The following is a 14,680-nucleotide window of genomic DNA, read 5'->3' on the forward strand; positions in this document are numbered from 1 at the left end:
ATTACATTAATTATAAACTTTTTAACAACTTTCCGGATAACTTTCCTTATATTACCAAACATCGGAATGGAAAGTTCTTCGAAAATTTCATTTCCCTTCTTGCGGGAAAGACAAAAGAATTACTTTCTTTTCTGTGAACCAAACGAGGCTTGAAAACTCAACTACCTCCCACACTTGGAAACGTAACTCCAGTGTTCCATATAGAGAAACCTGTATTTGAGAGTTAAAAGTTAAAACTAACTAAATCAACTGCACACTGAAAAGTGAAAACTTAACTGTCACATTTGGAAACGTAATTCCAAAGTTCCATACAAATTAAGAAACCCGATAAGAGTTCTTCAGAGCGATATCTAGCTATATGTGGAAATCAATCTACTTCTCTTAATAATAACTAGTCTAAAACCACATTCTCTGTATGAGTACGAAAATATTTTCATTATAAAAATAGTAAATTTTTTTTTTAAAAAAAGAAGAAGATAAAATAGTATATACAAATAATGGATCTGCAAATATGAGTAGTTTTCTTCTTTTTAGTAATTTTTCTTTTTTATTATTTTTTATTATATTTGCATCTCTTATTAAACATTAATTAGTGTGAGAATATTTGAGTATTTTCACATCCACTTCGGCTACCAAAGCCTATATTTTTTTTTTTAGAGAACATGACAACTCCATTAATAAGAAAAAAGATTACAAACGATAGATGTAGACACTACATCATAAATGAAAAATACGAAAATAAAACTTCGGAAATAAAACCTAATAGAACTATGATGGGATGCGAAAACGCATCTGAAGACGCACCGGATGTAAACCGAGCTATTTAAAGAATTACTAATGGTATGACCGACCATAAAAGGGCAATCTTTCATCAAAGTAACCGATGATATGACCGACCAAGCATATTCTTCGTAGATCATACGCCGAAAAGAGAACAATCTTCCACCTATGTTACCGGTAGTATGACCGCCCATAAAAAAACAATCTTCTAACAATGTAACTGGTGATGTGACCATCCATGCATTTCCAACGTAAAAAATACTCTAAATAGAGGACAATCTTCCACCTAAGTGCTTGTACCACAAATCAAGGGCCCAGCCCAAACAACCAACATAGGCCCAAAGGAAATCAAGATCCCTAGCCCAATTCCAGACCCACCCCAGATCCCAAACATGAACTTGGATCCAAACCCCATTACCACCCGGGTCCTAGATTCGGGTCCTCCCCCAGCCTCTCGGCCCGACTTGCCCTTCTCCAGCCCAGCCTTTCGCCGCCGTCCACCAATGCCACTCCGGCCAGCGCCCAGGAACCAAGTCAAGCCCACGATTGCTACGTGACACCACCACGCCTACAATTCCACTTCGGCTCATCCTGGACCCATTCTCCACCGCCCGCCATTGCCGTACCCGACAACAGCCATGGACTGATAACACCGTTTGTTCTCCACGACCGCGTAGTGGACGGGCAAATCGGATCAGCAATCCACATGACCTACTCCCACACCGCATTGCCACATCTAGTCCCCCTCTTTCTGTCGTCAGATCCGAATGGCGAAACCACCACCCGAATAACTTCTGGCTCCAAACCTCACAACAACGACCCCGCCGTGAGAAGATAAGCTGGACGACGCACAGCCTGCCCAACATCTCCTCGACTCGGCGGCATCCCAGATCCTCCATTCTCATGGAGGAAGGTTTCAGATACGACCACCGAGAAGGCGGCCGCTCTCTACCCTAGCAAAGTACTAGGTTTTGGTATACCTATGTAAAATCGTTACAATGACATACCAAAGCCTATATTATAGATAGATAATGTAGATACTAATGAATTTTTCATCAAGTAACCATTTTCCATATATTGATCTCTACTCAATTAAAATGAAGTTTCACTTTAATTAAATTACCTTTTTTTTTTGGGGAAATGATCATTTACCCAATTTCAGCTTAAAAATTGTCCACTTGCTCCACTAACAGTTTTTTAACCCCATTTACCCAAAACACTCTAAGATATTATTTCTCTAATACCCAATTAATTCTTTTTTTATTATTTTCATTTATTTTTGGGACTTTTTTGCCCTCTCCTTCTTTCTCACTTAGAGAGAGAAGTCATCCTCCACCTTGCTAAGCTCCGGCGACCAGTGGCAGCCGCGGACTCCGGCGCCCAGTGACCAGATTCCGGCAACCGATCACCGGAATCCCGAATCCAGCTACCGGACTGGTGACCGGATTCCGGCGTCTGAATTTATTGCCCCCTAATAATGCTCAGTAACTGTATTATTGCCCCCCCCAGTAATCATATTATTGCCCCCCAATACTCATATTATTGCCTCCCAATAATCATATTATTGCCTCCAATAATCATATTATTGCCGTCCAGTGAATTGTATAAACTCCCAAAACCAAAATGAATACCCTACAGGCACAATTGATCAATTTATATGCATATTATTGCCCCCCAGTAATCATATTATTGCCTCCCAATGAATACACTACAGACACAATTGATCAATGGAATTTATATGTTCAATTGTACACGTTCACTTTTTTTTTCCTTCCCCATTCTCGGAGCTCTTCCCATTGAAATCAGAAACAAAAAAACCATCGAAATCAGGAAAAGAAAAAAAAAAATCATCGAAATCAGAAAAAAAAAACCATCAGAATTTTTCTCCGGCCACCCACGCTTCTCCTATGGACACCCATGCTCCTCCAGCCCTATTCCGGCACGATTCTGACCGAACCGCCTTCGTCTTCTCCAGGCCCTCTTCTCCAGTCGCTCACTTGCAGCCCATCTCCGACCGGTCCCAGCCCCGACGCAGCAACACCCCTGCTTGCTCGTCCGTACCGGCCTCATCCATGCCTGCAGGTGCCCCACGCCGGCGGCGCTCTCCACCGTCACAGCCACCATCCCTCGACGTCTCCAGATCGGAGGAAACCGAGAAAACCTCTGCACCGATCGGACGTTGGGTGCAGCTGAGGGATCCATGGACCTGATGACGCTCTGTTTGTTCAGCAAATCCAGCTGCTCCACCGAGATCCAACATCCTCATCTGCACCACCGGCGATTCACCACCACCTGCAGCAACTGGCTCCGGCTCAGCCTGGACAACACCTCCACATCACCGGTGCCGCAGAAGTTGCTTTTCAGGACGGGCAGGGAGTCGGAGGCGACGATGGGCATGGCATGGAGGGCCACGACCTGAGGCTGGAGGAATCTAACGTAGCTTTTCCGGTGCCGTCAGAGCCGAGAGAGAGAGAGAGAGTCCGGGAGGAGAGAGATTCTTAGAGGAGAGAGATGATGAGTTTTAATTTGTTTAATGGGGGCATAATTTTCAATGGATGTTAGATTGGGTAAATGGGGTTAAAAAACTCTTGGGAAAAATGCACGAACAGTGTCTGGAGACTCTGAGGACTGTCAAAATGATACCTGAACTTTCAAACGTATCAATGTGATACCTGGACTTATATTTTCTTGTCAACGTAGTACCTACATCAACTTTCCGTCACGGCACCATTAAATTTACCACGTGTGAGGCATGTGACATACAAAATGAAGGAAAAAAGACTGATTTGCCCTATAACTGACATTTAAAATGCACGAACAGTGTCTGGAGACTCTTAGGACTGTCAAAATGATACCTGAACTTTCAAACGTATCAATGTGATACCTGGACTTATATTTTCTTGTCAACGTAGTACCTACATCAACTTTCCGTCACGGCACCGTTAAATTTACCATGTGTGACTGTGTGAGGCACGTGAGCTACAAAATGAAGGTAAAAAGACTGATTTGCCCTATAACTGAAATTTTAAATATTTTTTTTGGTAAAAACATTTTAAATATTTTTTTTTTTGGTAAAAAGACTGATTTACCTTTAATTTTTTTAATTAATTTTTTTCACCCCTCCACCTCTCGTCTTCTTCCTCTACCCTCGATCAACCACTTTCTAAAAAGACTGGTTGTCCTCGCCAATTCCTCCCGCAACAACACCTCAGTACTCCTCGATTTCAGGCACACAGCGTTGACACTGTTGACCTCGACGAAAGGATCGGCGACGCACTTCATCGCCGATTTCAGATCTTTGACAAGCGAGGCTTCAAGAAGACTATGTCCTTCATTTTGGAGGACTAAATTGGGATAGGAATTGGGATTGAGATTGGGATTGGGATTGGGATTGGGATTGAGATTTGGATTTGGATTGGGTTCTCTGGAAACTTCGACAGTACTCAAAGCGGGACTTGAGATCGAGGAAGGAGGAGGGCGGAGAGATCATCTATATCATTACTTGCTGGTGTTTTTGTTGTAGTTAATAACTTGCTATTAATGGATTTTGAGTTGGAGTTCGAGTTTTGGTGGAGGTGTGGGTGTGGGTGGTGACGTAAAATGAAATTTAGGGTTTCTGCAACGTCTTCTTGGTTCTTCTTCTTCATTACCCATTTCACAACAGGTCTGCATTGATGTTGTTGAGGCGATTTCAAAGGAGGAATGAAATTTTGTGTTAATTCGATCTGATACATCTGTGATTGTTTTGGTTGTTTTGCAATCCAAGTCTTCGTTCTTTCTCTGTTGGACTTGGAGGTGTTGAAGAGGCCATCGACCTCGCGGCGGAAGCTGATAAGGCAGCGGGTCTTCTCCTAGATCCAATGCTCGGCCCGCTTCTTCGGGGCGCGGACCTCGTGGTCCTCGCCGCAGCTGCTGGTGTTGCCACCAATTAAGGCAGACTTGGGAGTTGAATAGGGTTGAATGATTTTGCAGAAACAAGTTGGACTTGGTTTTGTGTTTTAGAAGTGAATCGAACAAGGGAGAAGCTTTGCTAAAAAAAATTATTTCTCATTCTTTTTTGTTCTTGGAGTTCCCAGATCTTTCATTTCTCTTTCAAAATGGGTGTTAACGTTAGTGACCGAGGGGTCTCTAGTTAGCTTTAAAGAGAGAGAGAGAGAGAGAGAGAGAGAGAGAGAGAGAGAGAACGACACAAGCGAAGTATAGTGGTTCATTTCCCGCCTTAGCGGGAAACTACGTCCACTTGAATGTTTAACTAGTGTGTTCGGGCCTTGCGGCCCAAAGGGATTACATGAAATGTAATGGGATGGTGTTTAAGTGAGAGGAGACATTCCTTTTATAGGTGAAGGAAGCCATCTCCTTTACATTTTCTTAGATGTGGGACAAGAACCCACTATTCTAGTCTAGAAATGCCCATTATGGAGGCAACTTGGCAAGGCCGGAAAGGTGGCTTCCCGGCGGCGGATTTGCGACTTTCGGATACCGTAGCGTAGCTTGAACATAGGGCTACAAGATGCAAGTAGTGGTTGGGCCTCACCATGGATTGTGGGTGTCCCAAAGAGGGTGTTACTTATGCTTGGTGAGATAGCAAACTAGCCTTGCTAGTAGAGGTATCTACAATGGGTTTGTCGAGTTTAAGAAGATGAACAAGAATGGGTTCAAGAACATGAACAATTGAGATTTCTTTTGTTTTTTTTTTTGCCTTTTTGCTGGGTTTGAGAAGATGAACATGAAGAAATGTTAGGTTCATACTTATCGGATTGGGATTTTTCTTTTCTTTTTGAGAATATATTGGATTGATCTTGGTTAATAGAAAAAGCAAAAAAAAATTAATCATCTTTTATTTTCAATATAATAAATTATTATGTTTTTATTTTCAATTTTAAATTTATTCATTTAGGATTTGATGGAGTAGAAAAGTCTTTTTTGCCCTCATTTTTAGCCTCACATGCGTCAGACGTGACTCGAACTGACGGAGCCGTGACGGAAAGTTGATGTAGGTATTTCGTTGACAAGAAAATATAAGTCTAGGTATCACATTGATACATTTGAAAGTCCAGGTATCATTTTGATAGTCCTCAGAGTCTCCAGACACTGTTCGTGAATTTTTCCATTTAGGATTTGATGGAGTGGAAAAGTCTTTTTTGCCCTCATTTTCGGCCTCACATGCGTCACACGTGACTCGAACTAACGAAGCCGTAACGGAAAGTTGATGTAGGTACTACGTTGACAAGAAAATATAAGTCCATGTATCACATTGATACGTTTGAAAGTTCATGTATCATTTTGACAGTCCTCAGAGTCTCCAGACACTGTTCGTGCATTTTTCCCAAAACTCTTAGTGGAGTAAGTGAACAATTTTTAAGCTGAAAATGAGTAAGTGGTCACGACCCCTTTTTTTTTGGGATAATGACCATTTACACAATTTTAGGATAAAAATTGTCCATTTACACAAACACTCTAAGAGATTGCCCATTTACCCAAACACTCTAAGTGATCATTTCCCTAATACCCAATTAATTATTTTTTAATTTCTTTTTATTTATTTTTGGGACATTTTTGCCCTCTCCTTCTTTGTCACCTAGAGAGAGAAGTCACCGGACTCCGGCGACCGGTGACGGGACTCTGGCGACTGGCGACCGGTCACCGGAATCCCGAATCCGGCGACCGGATTCCGGCGTCCGAATTTATTGCCCCCCAATAATACCCAGTAATCATATTATTGCCCCCCAATAATCATATTATTGACCCCCAATAAACATATTATTATCCCCTAATAATCATATTATTGCCCCCAGTAAACATATTATTGCCCCCCAGTAATAATATTATTGCCCCCCAATAAACATATTATTACCCCCATAATCATATTATTACACCCCCATAATCATATCATATCAGTTAATAATTAATACATTAAGTCACGAATCACAAAAACTACCATACAGATGTTATTCTAGTACATAACTGGCATTAAGATATCATTTTCTACATATTTTCTCGATAGCCTATGGCAGTGTGGCAGTGTGGCCTATGGTCTGACCAAAAAACAAAAGGACTGGTTGTGGTCATCATTCCTCCTCCACTTGCAGCAATTTTTTTTAATTTTTTTGGCATTGACGCTTGCAGCAATTTTAGTACAGCAAATTGAGCGGTCCTTCCCCTACCTAGCGTGCGGCTTCAGCAGACCCATCGTCGACGACGAAGAAGACGACAGAGCCGAGGGAGAAGAGATAAGATGATGATGGCAATACTGCTCACCAATCTTATCTGAGAGAGAGAAGTGAAGGATCTGCTCCCTAATCTGACCGGAAACGACGGAACGACGACGACGGGCACCGAGGATCTGGGCCTTCAGCATGAGGGAGGCGGAGAAAGAGAGAGAGTTTCTCGTGACCGGTGGAGGAACCGGGTTCGAGTTTGATGAGTCGCGCAATCACCATCGAGCCCTCATCGCCGACCCGGAAAACACCTGGTCTGTTTCGGTCTTCATCGGCGCCTCCTCCGGCAACGCAGAACCACTCGGTTGGTGCCTCCTCCAGTTGCCGCTGCTTCTAGAAATATTACGCGTTGCCGGAGTTGAGAGAGAGAGAGAGAGAGAGAGAGACGCGTCTGAGAGGAAGAGAGAATATGATAGGAGAGTAGTTTTTTAATTAAAATGAGGGTAAAACTGTCTATAAATGTTAGATTGGGTAAATGGGAGTAAAAAATTCTTAGTGGAGTAAGTGAGCATTTTTTAGTCTAAAATTGTGTAAGTGGTCATTATCTTTTTTTTTTTGGGAAAACGTCACAAACAATACTCCAATTTAAAGTCATTCTACACTTTGGTACCTCATCTTCTAAATATATCACTTTGATACCTCAACTTATTATTTATGCATAAGATTCATACACGCCGTTAATAACACCGTTAACTCAAGTGTCATGTAGCTTTATGTCATGGGTATTTTCGTCAATTTATATTTTTCCACCAAAAATCTCATGTTATTTGCCATTTAATAAAAACTCACTCCGTTAATTCATATTTATTTTTATTAAAAAACAAAAACACTTGCTACATCTTTCTTCATTGCCGATGAAACCAAATAACCATGGATGATGGATCTATATTTAAAGAGTAAGCAAATAACTACAACAACCATAAATACTAAAAGTTTCAAGCAATTTCTACAACTCTACTAGAGACAATCTGCTATGATTGGTATTGAAATTGATTATGCATAATGAATTGAACAAGCATTTTTCCTTCTTTGTCTGAAGAGTTCTTCAATTAAAAGGGGAAAGACTCAAACCCTAAACTTGAAAGAAAACTAGTATCTACCCAACAAATTACATTTGAAGAGCTAAAATAAGATGATATAGAATCAACAATATATTAATAAAGCTAGCAGACAATTTGATCTTATCCAAATCACTCTCTATTTGTGAATTAGCAGGCTGAAAACAATAAATCTCTCACCTCTTCTCATTTTAATTATTATGTTTCCTGGGATCATAACAATAAGTCAAAATTTCCAGTACAATAACTTAAATTGATATTCCATAAACCCAAATATAATATTTTCCTTGATGACAGATTTATTTTCAGCAAAAAGAAAGGAATTTTAGATCATCTCCCATGGAATTTTTGGTGGGAAAACATAAATTGACGAAAATACCCATACTAAAAAGCTACATAACACTTGAGTTAACGGTGTTATTAACGACGTGTATGAATCTTATGCATAAATAATAAGTTGAGGTATCAAAGTGATATATTTAGAAGATGAGGTACCAAAGTGTAGAATGACTTTAAATTTGGGTACTGTTTGTAACTTTTTCCCTTTTTTTTTTGGAGAATGAAAGTCACACCTAATCACCTATTAATTTGCAATTCACACATGTGTTTTCCTTTTTCAAATGAAAGTCTTATAAAAAGACAATTAAGATATTAAAAAAAAATTATTGAGTGTAAATCGTAAAATAAAGAATATGAATTTCACTTTTTTTTGTTTTATGAAATTTTTACCAAAAAATCGAAATAAAAAAGTGAACTGAGTTACTACTTTTGTCGAATCAAAAAAAATAAAAACAGAGTTATTACTTTGCTGGTCACTACAAAATCCAGACGTCATCAAGAAAACCAAATTTGCAAGCAAAGATGTTATATAACGTTCGTGGAAGGGAGAACATGAAAAAATTGGATACAGAATATCTCCCTCTACTCGGCCCGACCACCGGTAATGGCTACATCTCTCGAAGAATCTCCGGAGACCCGAACTCCACTCCTAGACGACGTCGTAGACGGCGCCGTTGACTACAAAGGCCATCCTGCCCGCAGATTGCCCTCCGGCGGTTGGCGTTCCGCATCCTTCATAATAGGTAACACAATCACTTGTTTTCACTTGCAGTATTGAGAAGCTAAAGAATCATTTGAATTTGAATTAGGGGTGGAAGTTGCGGAGAGGTTCGCCTACTATGGAATAAGCTCGAATCTGATAACGTTTCTGACGGGGCCGTTGGGACAGTCGATGGCGACGGCGGCGGAGAATGTGAACACATGGTCCGGAACAGCGTTCTTGTTTCCTCTATTGGGAGCGTTCGTGGCGGATTCTTTTCTGGGTCGCTACCGCACCATTATTGTTGCTTCTCTGCTCTACATTTTGGTCTGTCGCTTTCCTCCGATCACTGTTTTTGTTTTTTTTTTCCGCTCTATTATTTATTTTGCACTCAGTGAATGTGCTTAAAGTCAATGCGGGTTAGGTTTGTAATTTGACTTATCTGCTGACCCGACCCGGTTCTAGATGATCCTTTTTCAAAAGTTTGAATGATCTGCATCTATGCCAATGCGTTTTTTTTTTTTTTTTTTTTGTCTTTTTGCATGGTCCTGGATTCCTGGAAACGTTCTCGTATTGAAAAGCAATGGCGATCCTTAGAAAGAACATGCACTAGCCTAGCAAGTAGCAAACTAGCAACTAGCTGCTTTGTCATGGATAAGAAGAGAATTCCGAAATCCGAAAAATGGAACTTAGTTGAAGTAATGTTATTTGCATGTATCTGGGTGTTATCTCCATTTCCATCGTACATCATTTTACAATTTAAGGGATACATGCACAACTTGACGTGAAGCCATTACCAGCTTCTTAGGAGGGAAAGCTGAGCCGAGTTAGTACTGGAGCTGCAGGGGAAACTCTATGCTGTTGCGCGCTGGTGACTGCTTCTGTTTCCCCTACCATCAGCATTTCAAAACGTGGAATGGTTGTGCCTGACCGCACCGCCTTTTTGGTAACCTGAGTCTTCATACTATAGCACTGACATTCCTTACTTGTTATGCATCAGCATTCTTCTCTCTGGTGAAAATAGTCAAAATACCCTTGTGTGTATACTTTAGCACTTGTCAAAACCTAATGTGCATTCCAAGTTATGAAATTACGAAACCGAACCCAGGATGGGATGTATAGGAATCTTTGTGCTCTGGTAGTAGACCTTTGCCCTTTCAAAGCATAACTCTAGTAGTTGATGAAGCTTATGGTGGTTTTGTAACCTTTGCCTTGGTTGGGCAAAGGCCTCCAACTAACCTAGCATTGCTTTGTCATGGATGAGAAGAGATTTCCGAAATCCGGAATCCGAGAAATGGAACTTAGTTGAAGTAATGTTATTTACATGTATCTGAGTGTTTACGATGTGAAAATGAACGAGGTGTTATCTCCATTTCCATCATACATCAGATGGAACTAAAAAATACTGCCGATTTGATCTATATTTCACTTTACCTTCTGATGGAGGAACATGTTACCAATGATTATTGTTTTCTACATCTTGCTATGTTTGAATATTATTGTTCTTGACCTATATTGGAACAGGGACTCGGCTTGTTGACCGTGTCGGCCTTGCTTACTTCTTCTGAGCTTCAAATAGTGTTATTCTTCTTCTCTCTATATCTAGTAGCAGTTGCGCAAGGTGGACACAAGCCCTGTGTTCAGGCTTTAGGGGCAGATCAGTTTGATGGACAAGATCCAGAGGAGTGCAAAGCGAAAAGCTCATTCTTCAATTGGTGGTACTTTGGTATGAATGCAGGCATACTATTGTCATTCTCAGTATTGACCTACATACAGGACAATCTAAGCTGGGGTCTGGGTTTTGGAATTCCTTGTGTTGTGATGATCCTTGCACTGATTATTTTTGTCAGTGGAACTAGGACATACCGGTATAGCATCCAAGGGGAGGAGGAAAGCCCATTTGTGAGAATCGGCAAGGTTTTTGTTGCTGCATTAAGGAACCGGCGAACTAGTCCTTCAGCAATAGCTTCTGAAGAGGAATCCCTTGGAACCTTTCCTGATCAAAGTTCTGAACAATTCAAGTAAGCATCTCTTATATGCATAGGTTTAGATTAAAGAGAATGGGGAGTAAACTCGGAGAAGGATTCATTAAAAGAGTTTGATACATATGAAGCCCATTTTATCTTGCATGACTCTTCTGAGTACTGACTTTAAAACTATTAGATAGATGAAGGTTCTTATCAAGTGTTAATATTTCCCATTTGGATACTGTCCCTATCAGTTTTACATAGCACGTAACGAAGATTGTCATATTTCTTCTTATTATCTATATGAATCCCAGTTTTTTTTTTTGTTTCCTTTTCTTTTTTTGGGTCTGTTATATGCCAATTAGTTTGTACTCAGGCATATAATAGTTGGGATTAAGGTACATTGAGTGAAAAATCTGTCATTTATACAGCTATGCGTATTCATTGTTGTGTAACAAGGGCATTTTAGAATTTATAAATGCACTTTTCTTGTGGTTTTAGATGGTTCAGCAAGAACTATGTTGTTACAGTGCATCAGTTATACTACATAAACTTATGGATGCTATTGAACTTCGCCATTTAATGGAACTTTGTGTTATTTCTTGTAAAGTGACTTTATTTATTGAAAAAGCCGTCATTCCAACTAAAGAAACTCCTATATATTATTTCCTGTACTAAAGTCGTTATTCACTCCACTTTAGTATATTTCCCTTATAATGTAAATCTTTGTTCTTCATGTCGCTGACAATAGGAAACTGTAATTGATCACATAAGTTAAGGTACTCCACCAAAGCTCTTTTGAAGCTTTTTAAAGTTCTTTTTCCTCTAATTTTGCAGGTTCCTCAACAAAGCCTTGCTTGCACCAGATAATTTGAAGAAAAACGGGAAGGTGTGTACCATCGCTGAGGTTGAGGAAGCAAAGGCTGTTCTGAGGCTGTTTCCAATATGGACTGCATGCTTGCCATATGCTATTGTATTTGCACAGTTCACTACTTTCTTCACCAAGCAAGGTGCTACCATGGACAGAACTATTGTGCCCGGTTTTGACATACCAGCTGCTTCACTTCAGTCATTTATCTGCCTTGCCATAATGATGATCATACCCATTTATGACCGCATTTTTGTTCCAATGGCAAGAGCTTTCACCAGAGAACCCTTTGGCATTACAATGCTACAAAGAATCGGAACTGGGATGTTTTTCTCTATCATATCTATGGTCGTTGCAGCTTTAGTTGAGATGAAAAGGCTCCAAACTGCCAAAGATTATGATCTGGTTGATCTGCCAAGTGCCACAATTCCAATGAGTATTTGGTGGTTGGTTCCTCAGTACTGTTTGTATGGACTAGCCGATGTTTTAACCATTGTTGGTCTACAAGAGTTCTTCTATGATCAGGTACCAAATGAATTAAGAAGCATGGGACTTGCTCTCTACCTCAGTATATTGGGTGTGGGAAACTTTCTGAGCAGCTTTCTTATCTCTATTATTGAGGAAGCAACCAGTTGGGGAGGCAACACTAGCTGGTTTTCCGACAACCTTAATCTTGCACATCTTGATTACTTTTACTGGTTACTAGCAGCACTCTGTGGAGTAGGATTGTTGGCCTACATGTATTTTGCAAAATCTTACCTTTACAATAGGGCTAGTACAATATAAACACAAATCTGAATCGTTATAATTACCACAAAATACAGTGTCATCACATCTGTTGTGGTAAATATGAAAAGTGAACATGTAAATCAATTGTGTGTGTATTGTTCTCCCACAAACACGTACTATAGCATTCCTTCTCTAGACAGAAAAATACGTTTCCATTTGATTTTGATCTTGATTGGTACTGTGTGTCAGATAGAATAAACCATCCAACATGGTGGGTAACTCCAAAAAGGAATGGAGTTAAATAGACCTAGTTTAAGAAGAACATGGCACAACAAATACAAAATATATTTGGGTACGCAATATCTCTTCCATTTCACAGCCACCAGCGCCGATGGCTACTTCTCTGAAGTCCCAAACTCCGCTGCTAGACGCCGATGGTTACCTTTATTTGACTAGGATTCGTTTTCTGCTTCTGAAGCGTCCTTCTTGGACTAGGTTTGACTGGCCATTGCTATGTTTCTGGATGGTTCTAGACTCCTACATAATGTCTTCCAAATTGATCAACAGCCTTCGAGAAAAACTCCAAGTAAGTAGCCGGAAACAGTCTCCCAAAAAGCTTTGTGAAAAGCTGACAGTTTCTGCCTTCTCGGGAAGCCTATTTTGAGCATTATTTCTCACTTCCTTGATGACTTTTCTGACCAGCTCTTAAGCTCATGTTGTATTAAAACATCATGTCTTTAAGGAATGCCGGCCCTTTCAGCAAGAGTCCACTTGGAATGCTGCAAGAAAAGTTCTCCAAAAATGTTCCCGATAAGCTGATTCTAAACTGCAGTTTTCTGCTTTGCAGTAACTGTTTTGCACAACGATTTCCGTAGAGTTCCCTTGTAATTTCCGGCCAAAGGAATGATCATCCCTAGCATTTGTGCTTCATGGTTAATGCCTTCGTTGCTCCATTTAAACTTTTATTTTTCTGGGATTGCTTCACGAAGTACTTGTGCCCCCAAAAGTGGTGGTGTTTGAAAAATTTTCGGAATTTCACATTTTTTTTTCTCTTGTTAAGATTTTCTACAAAACATGGAATTAGATTAGTCAACACTAAATTGGACTTTTAGAACAAGTGATTTCCATGTTTTAGCACAAATATATATATGAATTATGATCCAACATTAGTCGAAAATATTTATTCTGACAAAGCTGTTGGTGGAAAATATGTCATAGAAAAAGTTTTCCGACAACCTTTGTGGTCAGAAAAAATTGGTCAAAGACAGTCATTTTGACAAAACGAGTGGGTCAAAACTATTTCGCCGGAAATAAATATTATGACAAAAATGTCGTTTCAACTAATTCATTTTCAATGGAAAACTTTAATTCAATTGACTTTTTATTGGACTAAACAAACATTAATTCCGACCAAAAGAAGACAAAATCCGATGGCCATTTCCAATGGTTGGTCGGTGTACTTACATAGGCATTTGCAAGCATAATTAGCTATAATGAGCCACGCTCATGCTACCGCCAGCGGTACCAACTCCCGCCAAAGGAGTGACCTACGGATACACAGCCAAGCAGGCTACCGCCTGAGCCCCGGCTTACCCCCAGATCACCGCTGACGCGCTGCCAAGCGCCACGCCAAAACAGCATCAGAAGCTCCAGAAGCTGGGGACTGAAGCATGTCAGTCCCACATCGAAAACATGAAGAAGATCAGCTCCTTCTTCACCTATAAAAGGTTCTCTCTTCTCTCTTCATTAATTACGCATTCAATACTTACCTACTGTTACTTTGTCAACATAAATACATTGACTAACTTAGGCATCGGAGAAGAGAAGACCGCCCAACGCGGTCTCCCTCTGACGCCCTTTGTATTTTACTTGACAGGTAGCGGAAGCTTTGAGAACACCACAAGTATCGGTCTGCCCATCGGACTAGCGTTGGCAAAGGTTTGGCTACCGCTGAACTTTAAACATCAACATTGGCGCCGTCTGTGGGAACCCTTGAACAAAAGGCCATCCCACCACAACCA

General features: G+C 40.4%; 1 protein-coding gene across 2 annotated transcripts; it reads left to right on the top strand.

Moving 5' to 3' along the window:
• The first annotated feature begins 8,858 nt into the window (after positions 1 to 8,858).
• LOC133743722 (protein NRT1/ PTR FAMILY 5.10-like) lies at positions 8,859 to 12,885 on the top strand. Of its 2 annotated transcripts, XM_062171753.1 has the most exons (4): positions 8,859 to 9,138; positions 9,205 to 9,422; positions 10,620 to 11,116; positions 11,900 to 12,885. In XM_062171753.1, exons 1-4 carry the CDS (start codon positions 9,000 to 9,002, stop codon positions 12,714 to 12,716), a joined length of 1,671 nt encoding a protein of 556 aa, XP_062027737.1. In that variant the 5' UTR covers positions 8,859 to 8,999; the 3' UTR covers positions 12,717 to 12,885. The 2 variants fall into 2 exon arrangements, with proteins under 2 accessions (XP_062027737.1, XP_062027738.1); XM_062171754.1 differs by lacking the exon at positions 8,859 to 9,138 and having other exon boundaries at positions 9,283 to 9,422; positions 9,896 to 11,116.
• The last annotated feature ends 1,795 nt before the right edge of the window (positions 12,886 to 14,680 follow it).

Source organism: Rosa rugosa, chromosome 4 (genome assembly GCF_958449725.1).
Source record: "Rosa rugosa chromosome 4, drRosRugo1.1, whole genome shotgun sequence".
Taxonomy (NCBI): Eukaryota; Viridiplantae; Streptophyta; class Magnoliopsida; order Rosales; family Rosaceae; genus Rosa; species Rosa rugosa.